General features: G+C 40.1%; 1 protein-coding gene across 1 annotated transcript in view; it reads right to left on the minus strand.

Annotated features, from left to right (window-relative positions):
- Positions 1-2,405: 2,405 nt before the first annotated feature.
- Positions 2,406-20,678, minus strand: part of LOC136840284 (RRP12-like protein) — a 186,946-nt gene continuing 168,673 nt past the window's right edge. Inside the window, exon 18 of the mRNA XM_067106960.1 lies at positions 2,406-2,942. Coding sequence (XP_066963061.1) covers positions 2,831-2,942 — 112 coding nt within the window. The 3' untranslated portion in view covers positions 2,406-2,830. The remainder of the gene's footprint in view (positions 2,943-20,678) is intronic.

The raw sequence follows: 20,678 nt of genomic DNA on the forward strand, positions 1-20,678 counted from the left end.
CTAACATGTTGGTTCAAATGGAATTTTCAATATGTGAAGCTTTTGCTAACATACAGCATCATATCACTGTTTTCTTTGATCTTGAGAAGTCTTATGATACCACATGGAGATATGGCATTCTGCGTATTCTCTATGAATGTAACTTGAGAGGCAATTTGCTTCTTTTTATTAGGGCATTTTTAAAAAATGGGTTATTTCAGGTTCAGGTAGAAGCAACAATGTCAGAGGTATTCAACCAAGAAGGAGTGCCACGAGGAAGTGTTCTAATCGTAAACTCGTTCGCTTTAGCAATCAATGGGATATCCAAAATAATTTCCCCAGATGTAATATATATTCTTTTTGTTGATGAACTTTCGATATGGCAGCGGCTGAATGCCACCTTCAGCTCTGCATTGATAATAAAGTAAAGTGGGCTGAGATGAATGGTTTTAGATTTTCTGCTAGTAAAACGGTAGCCATGCACTTTTGCCGTATAAGAGGATTCCATCCTGATCCAGATCTGTTCATACGTGGGCAGAGAATCTCATGTATTGGAGAACAAGGTTTCTTGGGTTGATTATTGATAGCAAGCTGACTTGGATTCCACATCTGAAATATATTAAGACAACTTTCAGCACATTTATTGCTTTCAAGTGTTTGTCTCACACTTCCTGGGTTGCAGACGGAACATATGTTGAGACTATACAAAGCCTTGGTCTTTTCAAACTCAAGTTATGGGTGTGAGATGTACACTTCAGCAAAGCCTAATAGCCTTAAAATGCTCTATTCAATTCATCATGGAGTAAGATTGTGTATAGGAGCATTTAAATTACCTACGAGTGCAAGCATGTAGGTGCCGGTGAGATGCCTCTGGATCTTCATTGTCAGTGTCCGCTGGTTCGGAGCTGGTGGAGATTTCTTTGACTCGCATTTGTCAGAAATGAAAGACATTGGCAATTTTATGCAAATCACCCCAAGCAACCTCAACCATTTGCTTTTAGAGCAAAATGTATAAGCAGGCAATTAAACATGCCAAGGATGGAGATTTTACCTGAAAGGTATTCAGTTAGTCCCCTCTGGAACCTTCTGGAGTTAAAATTTTGTGGATATTTTAACTTTACCAAGGCAGAAATGTCCAAAGAGGCAATGTGGCCAATATTTTTGGATCATTCCTCACAATAACAACTCCATTGCAATTTTCACGGATGGCTCAGTCAGATGCTGGCGTCTGCTTTGGAGTGGCCTTCCCTGATATAGAAAGAAGTGGTAGATTATCATCTGTTGCATCTATTTTTACGGCAGCAGAACTGTATGCAATTTTAAAGGCCTTGAAGGAAATTTTAACTCAGAATGGAAATAGTTTTACCATATATTTTGAATCGAGAAGTGTTCTTCAGCTGTTGGAATCTTTTCACTCTTTAAACCCTTTGATTTTAGAAATACTCTACTGGTATGGCTGCTTTTCATGAAAAGAAGAAATAGATGTTTGCTGGGTGCCTTCCCATGTTGGGGTGGTTGGGAACAAGCAAGCTGATCAACTTGCTAAATGAACAATCACTTCCCCAGAGCCGAGAAGATGTGTACTACCATATCGGGATGAATATCCTTTAGTAGATCAGAAAAATAAAAAGTTTTGGCAGTCCATTTGGGAGATTATTTTAACGAATCAAAACATGCACAGTATTATGCCATCAGTCTCTCCTTGGTCATGTCCTTATATGGCAAGGAGACAAGAAACAATGTCGTGCAGGCTTAGGATAGGACATACAAGACTCACTCATGGGTTCTTGATGTCCGACAAAAATCCTTCATTCTGCAATTACTATATTGTGCCCTTGTCTGTGAGACATTTGCTGGCTGAATGTCCCTGTCTTGGGAATCTAAGGCATAGATTCCTCTCTTGGGGATGTAACTGAGATGGACATTTCATCTTTGCAATGATTCTTAGGGAGGACTGTAATTTAGAGCAGCTATATGTATGTTTGTTAGGGAGGTGGCTTTCTCAACAAAATTAAGATCATATGTTTTATATTTTTCAGATATTTTTCACACGAGACTCCTTTTAAACTTTATCTTTTTAATTTCCCATTTAATTTTATTATGGCATCAATAACCTAGATGATGTGATGCCAGTTTTAATAGCCACAAATCAATCAGTTCTTTCTCAGATTAGCTCTCAGTTTGACTGGTTCTATGACTACTTTTGGAAAATTACTTGTTAATTCTTGTTGGGGCTCTCCCAATTTTCATTCTAACATATCCAGATGTTACACATTGTTTAATGGCCCCCTTGTTAACATCCTCTTACTGGATAATCATTCGAAGAGAGTGAACTTTCAAAATACAGGTCAATCCATTATTCCTTTGTGTCCAACTTAAATAACCCTTTTTTATAAATAACATAAGAACATGAAAAATGGCCACCATTAATTTTAAAGAAAATTTTATTGTATATAATAATAAAGGTCTTTAAGAATAATCAGATTACATATTTCATAGTTCAGCACATCAGTAAATAAAATATATATTATGAATATCCACATTGCAATAACTTATTACATAAAATGAAAATTTAAATGTATGCATAAATATGTAACCAATCATGAAGTTAATGCACTATTAAAACTTTTTACACTTTCAGATTTGTAAACTAAACAATATTAACTAGTGATAAACATAAACAATATTAACTAGTGATAAACATTCTTGTACATTAAATACATATAAAATCCCATTCAAGGTTACTGTGATACTGTATTTATAATAAAAAAATCTTTAGGATAGAAAAAATACACTTGTTACTGCAATATACTTAGCTTCTGTTTAATTTGCAACAAAACATAAAAAATTTTCACTTTCTTCCAGACATTTTCTTCTTTCCTTTTAGCTTCATACCCTTGGCTACACCTTTTCTAGCACCCCTCACGAGACTAGTGAACTGCCCTTCAAATTTGGCCTTTTTCCTGAAAAAAAAAAAAATCCATCATACAGTAACAGTGTACCTGGTTATGGGTTGATAAAACAATGATTAATAAAACAAGATCTGCTCCTAAGCTTAGGAAAACTTGCCTCACATGGAACAGCTTTGGTTGTCCTTTTATTTTTTTATGGTACAGGCTTGTGCTTTCCTTGGTACTTTTTATATGACTGAATTTTATTATTTTCTAATTAGGTCCTTTTTTCAGTTACCGTAAGGCCCTAATAGCTCACTAAGTATGCGATGCTTTTGATATATTTGTGAAATACAAACAAGGTTTTACTATGCTAGCAAGTATTGTCCATTGTAAAGGTGATGTAATAAATTCATTAATGAAAGATTTATATCACATCACCATGATTCATATACAAGCATTAAGCTACAAACAGGAAAATATTTTTGGCAATTATTAATGCACCTGCATTGTTTGGCTGTATCCAGAAGTAAGCACTTTTGTTATCAACTGCAATATTTTTGGCAATTATTAATGCACCTGTATTGTTTGGCTGTATCCAGAGGTAAGCACTTTTGTTATCAATTGCAAAAATGCTTTAATCCTCAAAGAAATGTCCTTTAATATCCAATTCACTCTACCGCTGAAATAATATATTTTCATATATGTTATCCGAAGTGGAATTTTTTATTTGATAATAAGTTCATCGTCTCATGGGCTCAAACCTTGGAAGATGAACTCAGGACTACAATGACGCACCTTAAACCACATGGCCATCAAGGTAGGTGTAAGCTAATACCAACTCCCACTTAAAATCACTGTTGAACTCAGGTATCTGTGATTGGAATCGATATTAACTCACCCCTACCATGTTAACTGTGTAGTGTGTTTGTTGCATGCAGCCATATTTTGAATGAATTTTATCACATTGCCATGATTCATATACATATGATGACATTTCACCACAACCACCATTAATCTCATTAATATGCCTAAAATTCATGTCACAAATTCATGTTATAGATATCCCAAGATTACCAATAATTTGCCTGTCAGACAAAAAAACTGGCAACCCATGGTGAAGATGCTATGTGGATCAGTCCTCCAACTTGCATTTTCTAGATTATATATGTCTATGCTACTTTTAAATCACTTCATTTCATTTGAGTCAGATAACTTGGATGGCTGGGTTGCCTTGGAAGATCGGTTGTTGTTGACAATGTCAGTTTCTCATTGTTTCCTATTTTGAAGGCATCTGATGATGTGACTTTGCGTATGTTTACTAATGTGCCAGTACTTTCTCTAGAATATGCTGTTGCCACCCCTGAGGCACCGATGTTAGCCTTTCTCTGACTTATAACTATTAGAGACCAACATTCACCGCTAGAGGAATCTCAAAAGGTTGACATACATCACTCAACAGGCGTGCCACTTAGCTCCAGGATCACAACTGTTGAGGTTTGCAATATCATTCTTCTGGTCAAAGTTATGATCATGAGTGCTCGCGTTCTCTCTCTCTCGCTCGAGCGCACTTTAATATCTTGACAAAACTGCAGGTACCGTATCAGTCTAAATGATTATAGTAAACGCCCCGTATTCTGCGGTCTCACGATTTGCGGACTCACCTATTCGCGGATTTCTCTATGGAACATATACATGCATCATTCGCTGAAAATCCGCCCATTCATGGTATTTTTCACTGAAACACATTCACTAATTACCGTATTTTCATCTCATTTTCATGACTAAGTGCACTTTTTGTGATAAAACTATTAAAATACTAAGGTAGTGCTCGAGGTACAACAGTTCACCTTATGATAATTTGATTTTGCAATGGGGTAAGCAATTAATACCGATAGAGGAATATTTATCAAATATTTTTAAATTTCGCGGGGGCGCAGGCAGCAGTGTACAATCAGGCAGCGAGACCAAATTACAACAGACCAGCTTCTTTTCCTCCATCTTCTAGTTAAAAAAGTACAGTAACAGAGAATGATAAAAGTATTGTTAGTAATGTTATACTCTTGCGTAAATGCGTACAGCCATAAACAACTGACCGAGAAACTGTTATGTTCATCGCCGAACTGGATAACAACAGCCGTTTTGCTTGTATTTCAACCATCGTTCGGTAATACACAATTACCATAGGTTATAGTATAAATGACGTTAAGTAGAATAGGTCTGATATATTTTTACATTATACCCTTATTTCTAAGTGTTTTTACAAGGGTTCTAAGTATTCGCGGGTGTGTGTGTGTGTGTGTGTGGTGGGGGTACGCATCCCCGGCGAATATGGGGGTTTACTGTACACCCAAAAACAAGATTGCAGCTGCATATTTCAACTCTTTCTTCCTTCTAAAGAAATTTCTCCATAGAGTTTGCTGCTCAAAGAGCAAGGTCGCCCTTTTCTCCAGTTGGGAAGAAGAGGAAGGAGTCACTGTCACCAGAATCATTTATACTCCTGTGACTTGGAAATTAAAAACCTCAGACAAGAAGCCAGGTGACTGCCAATGATCTACTCGGATATCTTATGCTGCAGATGTTCCTGAATATACTATACTCTAAAGACGACATGCACACTGAAAATCCTTTGTTCCACATTAAGGATTCTCGACACCTCATGGACTAAATCATGCAAATCAACTTCTACAACTGCAAGAAGGAACAGCACCTCTGTGAAGGAATTCAGGATGATTAGGCCGTGTTATTTTCGGCTGTAAACCTGTTAGGCCAGCACAACTTTGGACCATATGAAATTTAGGCTGCAAGACATGGGGGAAGCTTCTTGGGACACCGTGTTTAGTACTAGCCCCTCAGGGATCATTAAGTGTGTGTCGGGGGCGGACGTGTTGGAGGGGTCTCTCACGTTTTTTACCAAAAAAGATGGGTTTTTCGCTCTTGGTGATTAACCTCTCATAGAAGGCAATGTATTAATAGTGTCTCTATGTAATACCCGGCGTGTAAGCCGGTTACTGCTGTGTAATTGCAGATATACTAATCTACATTCTAACCCAATCAGTGCCTTTGGAATTTTTCAAGTTTCAACTTCTCGAAGCCTACTGGCCCTGGGAAATGGGTAATAGAGTGCTGTGTACGTGTTAGTGCTTGGCCCTCCCTTTACCACAAAAATGTCATCTGACCAACCGCCAATCGTCGTGCCAGTGACCCTGGCACCTAACGATATCTGTGCCCTACACACAAGTTCTGTACTCGCGAACAATTGTCTTTACTTTATCCAATACCAATTGAACCGTTCCGATGTCGAGTGTACTATACAATCTGTGAGTGCAGCCTTCTCCGACGAGGAAATGAACCCTGCATATACAAAATGCAAAGACTTGATACCAGATACCATTCTCCAGGAGCAACCCACGAAATGCCTATCCTCTCTCAAGAAAGTATCATACGTCACTAAGTGGCTACGGACCTGCTGGGTGGAAATATACGTCAATGACCCTTACAATCTGCCTCCAAAGGGGCCTGCTGATTTAAGCCTACCTGCAATGTACCATATGGCAGAAAATGCCTTTCTAAAAGCAAAATCCCTCTCAGAAATAATTGACAAAAGCTCAGAAAAAATTGAGGAAGCACAAGACAAATTTTCACAGATCTGGGATGCGATCAAAGGATTACAGGAATCACTTGAGAGTCTTAAAACTGTGGAAACAAGTAACATTCTTTCACGGATCTGGGATGCGATCAAAGGAGTGCAGGAATCATTAAACAATTGCACAGCAAGCCACCAGACTCTTTTGAATGAGGCATCTATTATTTCCTCACCTCCCAACAACATGAAAAAAGTGAGGGTGTGACACGAAGTCGGGATGACCATAACCCTCCCACGGGGGAACTGCCCTCTCTCCCTCAGATGAAGCGCCCACATCACCTGTAAACCTACCTCCAACCTCTCCTCCTCCCCTTGCTTCCAGTGGAAGACAGATCTTCAGTGACGATCACCAGCCCTCGTGAGTCTTCCGACCCTCCCCTCCCCCCCTCCCCCCCCAACTCCCCATCATGGATGAAGATGTAATTGATCATGAGGGGATTGGGGGGCTGGCAGACACAAGCAAGTAGAAAAAAGAAAAGGACGTCTGGAGTGTCCGCTGAACTGAAGCCCAGCATTCATGAATCACCTCACCTGAAACCTGAGGGGGGATGTCACGTTGTGATTTGCAATTTACGGTCATCGGTGAAGCTAGACGCCATAGTAGAGAGAGTAAAGTTTCTCACAGGCTCCGACCCTCTTATCTCCCACGAACTCCCATGCAAAATTAAACATAAAGTGGCCTACAGGATTACCTGCCTATTTCACCACCTCAATGTTCTTAAAGGGGAGAATTTTGGTCATAAAAGTCTCAAGATACAACCTAATCCGGACCAACCTCCCCCCGGGGGACTAACTGACACCCCAAGTAGGGATTCAGGCACAGACTCGCCTTCTACCACAATTGCCAGCCATCCTCCCAAGCATTCAGCCCCACTGGCCAATCCCCCATCCACCCAAATGATCAACTCATTCATTTCCCATCTTCGTGAGCTGCCATGGATACACTAGATATAATCTCTTGGAATATTTTTGGCCTCAAGTGTAACATTCCTCCCTTAAACATGTTCTGCAAAAACCTCAAAGGTGTCATTGCGTTGCAAGAAACGCTCCTCTGGTCTCATGACCTTGCCATCTGCGATTCAGTGTATGAAGGCTTCAGAGCCTTCTCAACCTCATCGATGCAAGTTACAGATTACGTCGTAGCTGGTCGCCCGAAAGGGGTCTTTCTTTCCTGTGGCACAAATCGTTAGACAATATGGTGAATGTGTTGACCTTTAGGAGTGATAGATTGCTGGGGTTTCAAGTGACAGTAGGAGACTCTAAGATCCTAATAATTAATGTTTATGTGCCCTGGGAAAAGAACGATAATTTTGATCAGTACTGCATGATCCTAGGTGAGTTACACAGCATTATTCATGATTCTACTGCTGACCATATATGTATAATTGAGGACCTTAATTCTCACCTCACAAAACAGTTCTATAATCAACTTACTCGCTTCTGTCAAAATCATGCTCTCCGAATTAGCGATGGAGTGCTCCTCCCTCCCTCCTCCTATACCCATGCACAGAACAGAATGGACACAGTTACAACCTCCTGGCTGGACCACTGCATCACATCCCCTCAACTTCATGATTCTATTGTGACCTGCAACATTCACTACGATCTTGCAACAGGCTATGATCACATCCCCTTACAGATGTCATTCAGTACCCCATCCCTCCCTACCGTGAAACCCCTAACTGATCACCCACCTGCTGTTAACTGGGATTTTAAAAACCAACAGAAAACCATGGAAACCTGGCTACGGTCAACAGCTCAATCGGCAGACACCTTACTGTGCACTAACCCAAAATGTAGAAACGATCATCACAGGAGAGATCTGAAAGAATTCTATTCGAATATAATTTCCGCTGTGCTCGCCTCTGGCAGGAGATCTTGTCAAGCCAACTCTCGTAATGTACTTGGACGAAATGACTTGGTTAAAGATCTTTATACACATTTCACGAAAAATGTTTCTACTGTGGAGGCAAAATGGTAGCCCAAGGGAAGGACACTTTGCACTGCTAATGAGGCAGGCTAGAGCACAATTCAAACTTGCCCTTAAGCATTGCAGACTGAATGAAAAGCAACTAAGAGATGATGCAATGTGATGCAATGTCTAGAAAATTAGAATCTGGCAATTAGCCCCGTCTTTGGAAGGACATTCAATCAACATTCAATCCCTAAATCCCAAAACTAAAAAGCTGTGACAGATAGTAGGAGAAGCCGTCGGTGACAAGGCTATCGCAAGAATGTGGGGCGATCACTTCAGCACTATCCTGAATTACATAAACAATCAAGACTCCTGCAGGGATGTAAATAACCTCCTTACTGATAATATTGTTTCATTTCGCCAATCATATTATGCCAGGTAACATCAGCAGTGCCATAAACAACCTACCTAATAATAAATCGCCCGGCTGCGATGGTCTGCGTGCTGAAGCTTTCAAACTTTGCCATCCGATAATTTACATTTTGCTAGCTGCTCTGTTCAATGCATGCATAGTTCACCAGTTTCTCCCGGACTCCCTACTCTTAGTTCGCTTAATACCATTAATAAAAAACAAGGTAAAGGATGCAGCTGACCCTGGCAATTGTTGCGCGACTGCAATTACTACAATTGCATCGAAGATACTTAAGTCTGTTCTTCTAGTGAGACTCCTCCCCTTTCTACACACTACTGACAACCAGTTCGGCTTTAAAGCAAACCACCCAACCAACAACTGCATCTACATCCTGAAAGAATTGCTGAACTATTACCTATCATCAGCCTCTCCTGTTTTCCTATGTTTTGTAGATGTGAGAAAAGCATTTGACAGAGTAAACTACATAAAGCTCTTCCAGAAGCTGCACAAAGAAGGTACACCTCTATATCTAATTGGCATTTTATGTTGTTGGTTCTCCACACAGCAATTCTGTGTCAAATGGGGTAATGTACTGTCATTACACCTTCGGCCCCTAAACGGGCTCCGGCAAGGGGCATTCTCTCCCATACCTGTTTAACACGTACACAGATGCCCTGAATGTCAAACTGAACTCACTCCCAATCGGATGCACTATCAACGAAACAACAATAAACAACCTTTGTTATGCTGATGATATGGTTCTGACTCCCCATCAGTGCAAGGTCTCCAGCGACTCATTGACACCTGCTGCTAATATGCAGAGGAATTTGATATCCTATATAATGAAACCAAGACCCAGTGTATGTCACTGTCCCCGAGATCGCTTGAGCATATTGCAGAACCACTAATTTTCCTCGGAAATCATCGTCTGGAATTCGTGCATGAATGTCCGTATTTGGAACACATTATCACGGACGACCTAAAAGATACAGCAGACATAAAACAGAGGCGTCATAAACTATGTGCAAATGGCAACATGATTGCAAGGAGGTTTGCCTTCGGTCACTGAGAATCGAAACTGCGGCTGTTCCGCTTGTACTGCTACAGTATGTATGGGTGTTCCCTTTGGACGAACTATACCCAAGAGACCATGAGACATATCACTGTTGCTCATAATGACATTCTGAGATGCCTCACAAACACACCTCGCTATCACTCAGCCACGCAGATGTTCATAGAAAAAACTGCCTCAGGATAATGTTTTGAAAATCATTTGAAAATCATTATGAGGCGAACAATGTCCAGTCTGATCACCCGACTGAGGAACAGCAGCAATTCGCTCATACAGAGCATCCTCAGCAGTGAGGCAAGAAGATCTAAATTGTGGGAAAAAAGGAATAATGAGGCGTCTGTTCCTTGAATGACTTCTCTTCTATTTTTGCAATTATGAAGTGTCATCTCCAGAATCTGTCATTATTATTATTATTATATTTCTCCATTTCTTGTTATTTTTGGTATTTTTTACTTTTTATATTACTGTGATTAATATCATTGTACAGTTTTGCAATTTTCAATATTTGCATTTAGCCTTCTGGACCTGACTTCTGTAACCACCTAAGGTCCCCAGAGGGAAATTAATCGTCTGCAATCTGTATTTTTTTATTGTCATCATATTCAGTTTTTTTATATTCTCCATATAATTACTGTCATTATCATTATTATGAATTCTATTTTTTTCTACTTCTTCAGCAACTGTGTGAATAATGCCGATAATTATTTTTATCATGTTACCTTATGTATCTAGACTGTGTGTATTGTATTTGTATAATCCATGTATATGGCCCTGAGCTGAAGTACAGTAAACCCCCCGTATTCGTGTTCTCAAGGTTCGCGGACTCATCCATTTGTGGGTTTTTCTATGGAACCTATCTAAAAAATTTTCGCGGGAAACTCGTGCATTCGCGGGTTTTTCCATGGAACATATCTATAAAAATATTCGCAGATGCAGATTTTTTTTGTCTTTTTCGTATAGCAATAGTATTCTGTATTTTCATATTTATTGTATAATAACATTAAATAATCATGTAAATCAATAATAATACTGTATTACAGTACTGTACATATAATAGTAATAGAAATTAAATAATAATATTATGTAATACTACACTGGGTACCTTAATAATAATAAATAATACAGTAAAGTTAAATCATACGGGTAGTAACTAGTGATGAATGTTGACTTCAGTATGCTGTAGATGATGATGATGATGAATTAGTTGTGCAGTACAATGAATGATGGGAGGCGCTGTCATGTTAAGGTATTTGAACATGGCAACGAAGGTGGTACAGTAGGGCTGCATGAGTATTTTACCTTGTTCATGCTCAATGCGGGCGACCGCAATTAATGTCATGCTGTAATGGGTTGCTACTTCTCCGTGACTTTTGCCCTCTCTTGCAAAACAATCATGTCTACAGTACTTTCTTCTCATCAGTCATTACAGTAATTGTAGACTATTGGCCAGAGGCCTTAGACGAAGCAGAGCATTCAAGAGGACATCTTAATGCACGATTTCAAAAAATATTTTTAGGCCATAGTACTGTACACGCAAAACACACAAACGTGAGATAGCAATAAACGGGTTATATTGGGTCATTTGCCGATAATTTGTCGCATACAGTATACGCATGGTACTACTGGTTGCGAATACATATACTAACACTGATCTTCTGATACAGTACATACATTTTACAAAATATTTTGTTGTAAGATGATTTTTAAATATTACATACAAAAAGTGTTTTAGGATGATACATAGTACAGTACAGTACTACGGGTAAAAAAAGAGCATATCTAAAATACTTAAGACAACAGGAATACTGCAGGGCACGTATGTTTACATCTGCGATAATGAGCATTTTCATGTATGTAAAGTATATATTAAAGGGATTTTGACAGAGGAAAATCTATTTCTGAGGAAGGTCCCGTGTCAGCCGGGGTGAAATTCCATTACAGCATATAATTTCTAGGTATAACAATGCTAGATATACCAGAGAAAAGAGCATTTTCAGGAAAGCTGGGTTACTACCCCAGTCGATCATCTTTAGAAGACTCGGGTATAATGAAGGGTGAGTGAAATACCACTACCACGGAAATATAGAAAAAGATCTCTCCTTATCAAAACCTTTAAAGAGTGGTGATTTTTTTACAGCTCCCACACTCAACACCCGCCAGGACGGCGACACCAGCGCCACCTACTTCATTCCATGCTAGCACTAACCCCAGACTTGGCATGTGCAAGAAGGGGAGGGAGTACTAGACTAGACAGGAGGGTCACGGGTGACACGGGACCTTCCTCAGAAATAGATTTTTCCTCTGTCAAAATCCCTTTTCTGAGTTCAGTCCCGTGTCAGCCGGTGAAATAGTGATAGAGAATCATGCCAAGACTGCTACTACTGGAAAACAAGGGGGTAACCTGAAGAAAAAGGCAAAATTGTAACGAAAATAATTTTAATTAAGGAATTTCTTCCATGAAGCAAGAATACTTAAAAAGTAAGGCAACTTAATTTTAAGGCACACCAATAAACTTAACACTACAAAACACTGGAGGTCCCCGGTCTGATGGGGAGAAAAACCTCAAAAATCTTAAAATTACTTAAAAGTAGTGAAACATGAAATGTGCACAGAACAAGAAATACAATTAAAACTATATATGTAAACTTAGGCTTAAACATGTAAGAGACAAGACTAATGAAAATAACACACCGTTAATTATCTGGGGTCGTGGAGCCAACAAAAACTGTCCAGTACCCGCAAACGAAAACAATTATGGCTAATCAGATTACAGTTTTCCATCATAAAATACAAATATATCAATATGAAGAGCTAGGCAGTGAGGCATAAAACGACCAGGAGAACAAGCAGAGAAGCAAATGAGGTAGGCGGGCGGGGGAAAAGGAAAGGATATAATTATTTAATGTGGGAGATGACACTTCCCACTGCTACAGTAGAATATTTCAGGGCTTGAGTGATTTTAAATAGTGGCGTTTTAAACACTAGAGGTGATTTCCAACCAGTATATTTTGATAACTCTGAAAAGTCCATATTATGAAAATAATTAGTAGAAGTAGCCACTGCTCGAATATCATGAACTTTAGGAACTGAGTCTGGGTTGGCTTGTTTAATGAAATACAGAATCTGTTGTCTTATACCATTAAGGGAAAGAGTACCACCTTTCTCCTGATAAAAAGAGGACCTGACTTACTCTGTGGAGTTCTTGAGAGGTAAGATTTAAGTGTATGGACTGGACATAAAGATTGATCTTGAGGAAGGGGCACCACCTTCCAGGGAGACCACCTGTCCTGTGGGTCTTCGTTTTTAGCTAAAAATCTAGGGTCAGGGGAGAGGAGGACTTCTCCGGATGGGAGGAAGTTAACAAAATTATCACTCTAGTGAGAGCTGACAGCTCTGAAATTCTAGCACCTGAAGCCAAACTAAGTAAAAATAAGGTTTTATCTTAACAGATCTTGATAAGAGCAATGTAAAAGTTATCCAACTCTGACGCTAACTTAAGGACGCCATTGAGAAACCAAGTAACGAATGTGGACGTGATACTGGTCTCAGACGAGCGCATGCTCTGGGGATGGATGAAAAATAAGAATCTGTAAGGTCAATTTTAAAGCCGTAAAGAAATACGGGTTCTTCAATGCCGAACTTGACTGTGGTAATAGTGGCCGGAGCCAGGCCTTTTTCTCAAACAGTGACCTAAAAGAAGGAAACTCCTAAATTAGTCGTCATAATTTTGGCTTCAGATGCTTTCAGGAAGGAGGCTAATTTTGACTGCTGAGTCATATTGCCTAATAGTAGAATCTCTTTTATCTGATTCTAAAAACAGAGTGTTGACAGGGTCAATGTTTGCTCCTTTTGAGCTAACTTTATAAAGTCCATAAAGCTAGGGCATCTTGAATAAATAATTGAGGAAGCTGACACAGTCTTGGTTTGTACTGGTGATCAGAATGGATTTGGGAATCAAGACTGATGATGAAGCCCAGTTCCTGAAGGAGAGGGAACCAATTGCTCTTCGGCCAATAGGGGCTACCAGAGCTGGTTGACCTTTGAATGTCCTTAGTTTGTGTAAAACTTTCAGCAGCAAATTTATTGGAGGGAACAGATAAATTCTCTCCCAACTGTTCCAATCTACTGTCATTGTCTACAGTACTGTGTCTCATCAGTCAACGCCTGAGGGTCCAGGTTGGGGGCTACATAACAGGGGAGCATTGAGGTTGCTCTCTGTTTCGAACAGATCCACTTGGAGTCCCGGAACCCGGCGGCAAAATCCACTGAAAGATTCCGCATCCAGGGACCACCCGCCTCCAACGGGTAGTCCTGCCATGGGAATCCGCCACCACATATTCTGGACACCTGCTAGGTGGGTGGCTGACAGGTGCCAAAATTTTTTTGTTCGCCAGGGAGAAGATAGCTACCATTACTTGGTTTATCGACCTGATTTGGAGCCGCCCTGTTGATGCAATGAACTACCACTGCGCTGTCTAACACCAACCTGATATGAATCCGATTGGGAGGGCGGATTTTCTTCAGCGTCAGAAAGACCGCCATGGCTGACTACTGTAAGTACATTTTGTAAGTTAAAAATGATTTACTAATTTTCAAATATTACAGCACTGTAATATATTAACGTAAACACAGCAAAATTTCAGTAATATATTTGTTTTTCTTAAAAGTGCTTCACCCAAGCCACCTCTCTGCAAATACAAAGAAATCGCAATGCTGGACGCTGTGTACCCAGGACCAGTGATACTCGACACACTATTGGCTGTCATCTGCAAAGCAGCCAATCCAGAAGCACCAATCATTTTCCTTGGTGTTCACTGGCTGTTCACTTGGCACTGATTGGCTGAACATTCACAACCAACTTGCGAACACGGAATTCTGGGAGACCGCTCCACGGCATCCTCCTCACATTGTGCGTATAAGTTCGCAGCATCTTACCTTGTGAAACCGTGCTTCTGTTCGTTTTGATTTTTTATCTTTGAGCATCAGAGGTATTCGGCCCTAAAATACCTCCTAAAAAATGCCCTGCTCCTTCAATGCCTTCTGGCAAAGAGTCTAAAAGAAAGAAGACTGTTATGAAACTTGAGGAGAAGGTGAAACTTCTTGACATGTTAAAGGAGGGCAAAAGTTTTGCCGCGGTTGGCCGCCATTTCAGTGTTAATGAGAGCACAGTGAGATATATCAAGAAGAAAGAGGCGGAGATATGCAAGTCTGTGAGTATGAGCTACTTCGGTAGTGCAAAGACAGTTGCAACAGTGTGGGATAAAACAATTGTGAAAATGGAATCTGCTCTGACAATCTGGATAAAGGACTGCGGAAGAAAACGTGCCCCTCGACTCCAACATCATTCGTGAGAAAGCACGACAACTCTACCAGCAGTTATCAAGGGTTAAGGAAGGCAACGACGTAGTACAGGCAGAGGAAGGCGTTGAAGAAGGCGAATTAGAATTTTTAGGCTTTGATGAACCAGCAGAGGGGGAAGAGCCCCAAGCAGGACCATCATCAGCGCCTCAAGGTTTCCAGGCCAGCAAGGGGTGGTTCCACTGATTCCACCGATTTCAAAAGCGGTTCCACCTAAAGTCTGTTACTCTGCATGGGGAATCAGCATCTGCAGACACTGAAGCAGCCGCGAAATATCCAGAGGCCTTCAAGAAGATCATCGAGGAGAAGGGCTACCATCCAGAACAGGTGTTCAATATGGATGAGACTGGCCTGTTCTGGAAGAAGATGCCTTCCTGGACATGCCTTATGAAGGACGAAGCTAAAGCCTCCGGATTCAAGGCCCAGAAAGATAGGGTTACCCTCATCATATGTGGGAATGCAGCTGGTTTCATGCTTAAACCAGGCCTCATTTACAAGGCTGCAAACCCCAGGGTACCCTCAAGAATAAGAACAAGGCATTGCTTCCTGTGTTCTGGATGCATAACCCTTAGGCCTGGCTCACCAAAGTCCTCACAGAGTACTGGTTCCATCAGAGCATCATCCCTCAAGTTAGGCAATACCTGAACGACTTGGCCATGGAGTTCAAGGTGTTGCTGATTATATATAATGCTGGTGGCCACCCTCTCGATCTTTCTTACAAGGGAGTCCAGCTTGAGTTCCTCCCTCCCAACACCACCTCTCTCCTCCAGCCTATGGACCAGGGCGTGATCCGTGCCTTCAAGGCACTCTATACCAGGAACTCCCTCCAGCACTTTGTAACTGCAATGGACAGTGACAGTGAATTTACGCTAAAAGAATATTGGCGTAAATTCACGATTGCCACATGTCTGAGCATCATCAGCCGATCACTGAATGACATGAAGAAGGAGACCCTGAATGCATGCTGGAACAAGTTGTGGCCGGAGTGTGTTCATGATGACAGGGGCTTCTCTCCTGAAGAAATTCAACATTCGGCCATTAATAAGGCTGTCCAGTTGGTGAGGATTCTAGGTGGGGAAGGCTTCGAGGACATCACCGAGGATGAAATCGGCACCCTTTCTGATGCTCACTCTGACCCCCTGATGGACCAGGATTTGGAAGAGCTGACGAAGTCTGCCAGTGAGGAAGAAGATACGCCAGGTTCAGGGGAGGAGCAGGAGGAAGAGGAGAGCGGCCTGACTTTGGAACGTCTGTCCCACATGAAGAGAATGATTAAGGATATGCAGGAGTATGTTTCAACATGGGATCCTTTTATGGAACGCTTCTTAAAGTTTTCAAACATCCTTGATTCAGCATGGGAGCCCTGTAATCAAACCCTCACCACCATGAAAAAGCAGTGACAGCAGCTGCCTATCACCATGTTCATCAAACGGACAAAGAAGGCCCCTCCAAAGCCTCCCAAATCACCCGAAGTAGTGCCTCTCGAATCGCCTGAAGAAGTGCCTCCCCAATCGCCTGAAGTAGTGCCTCTCGAATCGCCTGAAGAAGTGCCTCCCAAATCAAGTGAAGAAGTGCCTCCTGAAGGTGAAGAGGCACCCTCAGATGAGTTGTAACTCCTCTGCTTTGCTGTGCAGTCATATCTTCATCGTCATTCATCGCACTGCACAGCTAATTCATCATCATCATCATCTTTAATCAACATTCATCGCTGGTGAGTACCCGTGTGATTTACGTATGTAGTAATCTTAATATATGAGTACAGTAGTATGAAAGCATACTATTATTATTATTATTATTAAATATATGACCATTTCAGCCGTTTACCTGTTTGGATGTTGTGGCCTAAATTACTATGGGCTGAAATGACCAGGACCCCTCTGAAGCACACACAATTGTGTGTGCAAGATCTTCAGTCTAGGGCAACCCCCAAGCCCAGGGGGCAGTTTATGCTCCTGAACTATAATAACTAAGGCAATTCATACAACCAAGCATTTAATATTTTGTTAGCAAGGCCATTTAAAATCAACATTGCCTCTGTAAGTCTAAAGATGAGAAACTGATAAGGGTTATGCTCCTCCAATGCTTGGCAACCCCACCCCCTCACTCCTTGCTACCAACCCAATGACTTCCAAGACTTTAAATACAGAGAGGCTATATAACCCTTCAGCAAGCTCAAGAGCCCTGAATCATTTGCTGCATACAAACTGAATATGACTTATCTCCTTGCTGCATGATTTTGTCAAGAAGGCCAGAATGATGGTGCTTTTGCTTTGATGTGCATTCTTCATTCTCCAAACCTGAAATGCCATCATCCCCCTAGATAACAGTCATGAAGAATGACAAAAATGCAACAAATTATTTTTACCAACCCCCTCTCCAGTTGTCAAGGACTCAAGTTTCTCACTGGCTTCAATCCTGTTTTGAAAGGTATGGGATGGGATCCCCCTTGGTGTGGGACCACCTTGATGTAGTGAGGGGGCTCTTGAACCCCAGGAATTTGTTCGGGTTTGAGTCCAAGAGTCTCGTATAATAATATTTCTTTGGACTAATTTTGTACAACTTTCCAATGCAAAATTTATTGGACCTGATAAATAGGAAAAGATATCATAGCTGGGACTGGGTTTATATCAGAAGCTAAATAGTGGGAACTGTGGTAGGACCATCAAACTGCCTGATAATGTTCAAACCCAAGAGTTATCAGATTGATAGCTCAAAGGCAGAACTATTCTTTAGGGCTGGACCATGGATTCCAAGAGTTATCAGATTGATAGCTCAAAGGCAGAACTATTCTTTAGGGCTGGACCACGGATTCCAGGGGGGCCTGTTCTAGGGATAGGACTCTCGGCATTCTATCCGGTTTGCCCATAACATGATTAGGGTGGGGATGATTGTATTCTTGTAATACTCTCAGTCGTCGCAAGCAGGTTTGTCTTACACTTGGGCCACTCTAATCATGTTGTACCATCCCCTGTGGGGTAGGGTAGGGATGCAGACATTTGGGAGTCGGCTCTCACTTGTGCCATTGGTGGAAGGATAAACTCCATGAAAAGCTGATGATATCTTTTTAAGGTTTTCAGGTTAATTTTTTTTTCTTCCTCTCAAATCTTTGTGATAGGTAAACATAAAGATTCGAGTACCCCTGGGCCCTTTGACTGGTACTGATTTGGCACAGTTGATGACCACTGGAGCCTCCTCTGACAACTGTTTAGAAAAATGTAAAACAAAATCTTAGTGTAAATTACACTGGAACCCTATGCTCTAGTACAGAGCAAACCTAAAAATATTAAATATCTTCTTGACCCAACCTTTTCTCACTTCGACTCCCTCTTTGGGAGTGAAAGTTGGTCAAGGTTTCAAACCTTAGAAACAGAATGGGAAAATTTCAGCCCTGATGTCAGAAAACTTAATATTAAACAGACATTCAATGGCAGAAATGTCGTTTAGACAGATATTTTAAGTGGCTTATAGAAGCCACAACAAAGAGTCAGTCTGAGGACTGTGTGTGTCTATAACAACAACAATAGATAATATAAATGTAAAAATGAAAAAAAAAAACATGATGCTGTGAATAGCATTCAGGGTACCATTATGCTGCTTGACAACAGTGAAGAACCAATCTAAAAGAGTGTTCTCTTGGATTCTCTTAAAAAAAAGATATCCCAGAGTCCAAGATTGTGAGGCATATAATATACCGAGTAAGCAAAGAAATAACATATTTTAAAAATTGCCAAAATAAAATTCAAAGGTCAAGATCTACCTCAAAAAATAAAAATATTGGGCCAAAACAGAGAAATAAGACCATATGTCCTGACGCCACTACAGTGTCAAAATTGTAGTAAAGATGGGCATGCAAAGAAATATTGTAGAAACGAACATGTGTGCGCATATTGTGGATCTGAAGAACATGCAACACAATGGAAATGAACCAAAGTGTATAAACTGTAGGGAAGACTATCATGCAAGGTCCAAAGAATGTATGTATTATACAGAATTAAAAATCTTACAAGAACTGGAATGTATATAAAAGAAGCTAAATTAGAATTCAAAGTGAGAGGAATTCAAGATCTGTCTAAGAAACATACATATTCTTCAATAACGAGAACCAGTAATGAAACAAGAAAAGCATACAGATAGAAGCAATGGAGCACAGAAAGTACATCTCAAGAAGAAATTAATGCTTTAGAAATAAAACTAATATGGTAAAGGAGAAAGAAACAGGTACAAGTGAGATGGATAATATTTTATCCAATTCATTTGAAATATTAATGCATATAGCAACGCAGGATACCACTGCGGAAGTAACAAAGAAGGGTTGTGATGGACTGGAAATTAGAGATAAAAGAAGATCTTTGGAGAAAACACCACTCAAAACAAAGAAACAGACTGGAAATTAGAGATAAAAGATCTTTGGAGAAAACATCACTCAAAACAAAGAAACAAAGTATTATTAGAGAAACACTGGTTAAACCAAAGATGAAGGGTATGAAGAAAGAACAAAAACATGCTAAGAATATACCTTTATCTCATATAATAATACTAAAACCTGTAAATATCCAGAACACCAAAAAAGTAGAGAGATCCATACCATAGATAACAAAGATTATGTCAAGGGAGGAAGATATTACTCCATCTCCAGTAATTGGTACAAGAACAAATGAAAAAGAATGTACATGATAATATATGTGGATGTAATTATTGTTTCATTGAATTATGCAATAATAAAAACTTAAGAAATTTTATGATATATAGAAAAAAAGCACCCATGAAAAAGGTTGCATGTGCACTGAGAATTAAGAAAAACAAATGAATATCATGAGTAAATTATTGGAAAATCCTATTTAATAATACAAAAATAAGAAAGCAAAACTCGACCACTATAACGTATTTTCCATAGCTATATTATACAATGGAATGTAAATGGTCTACAGACTAGATTACACTTAAGAGAAATATGACTACTAAAAGAATAAGTATACCTTAGTTTTACCAGACCACTGAGCTGATTAACAGCTCTCCTAGGGCTGGCCCAAAGGATTAGACTTATTTTACGTGGCTAAGAACCAATTGGTTACTTAGCAACGGGACCTACAGCTTATTGTGGAATCTGAACCACATTATAGCGAGAAATGAATTTCTATCACTGGAAATAAATTCCTCTAACTCTTTATCAGCCGGCCGGGGAATTGAACTCCGGCCCATCGAGTGACAGTCTGCAGCTCTACCGACTCACCCAACAAAGAGCTTAACTTTTTAACTAAAAGAATATGAACCAATGATTTGTTTAAAACATGTCCACAAAAAAATATCAACAATAGGTAAATATACCTTATCATCATCACGAGAGGAGGAAGGAAATTTAGGTACAGGCATACAGTCAGTATACGTACATAAAGTAGTTTAGGGCA

Source organism: Macrobrachium rosenbergii, chromosome 7 (genome assembly GCF_040412425.1).
Source record: "Macrobrachium rosenbergii isolate ZJJX-2024 chromosome 7, ASM4041242v1, whole genome shotgun sequence".
In the NCBI taxonomy this organism is placed as follows: Eukaryota; Metazoa; Arthropoda; class Malacostraca; order Decapoda; family Palaemonidae; genus Macrobrachium; species Macrobrachium rosenbergii.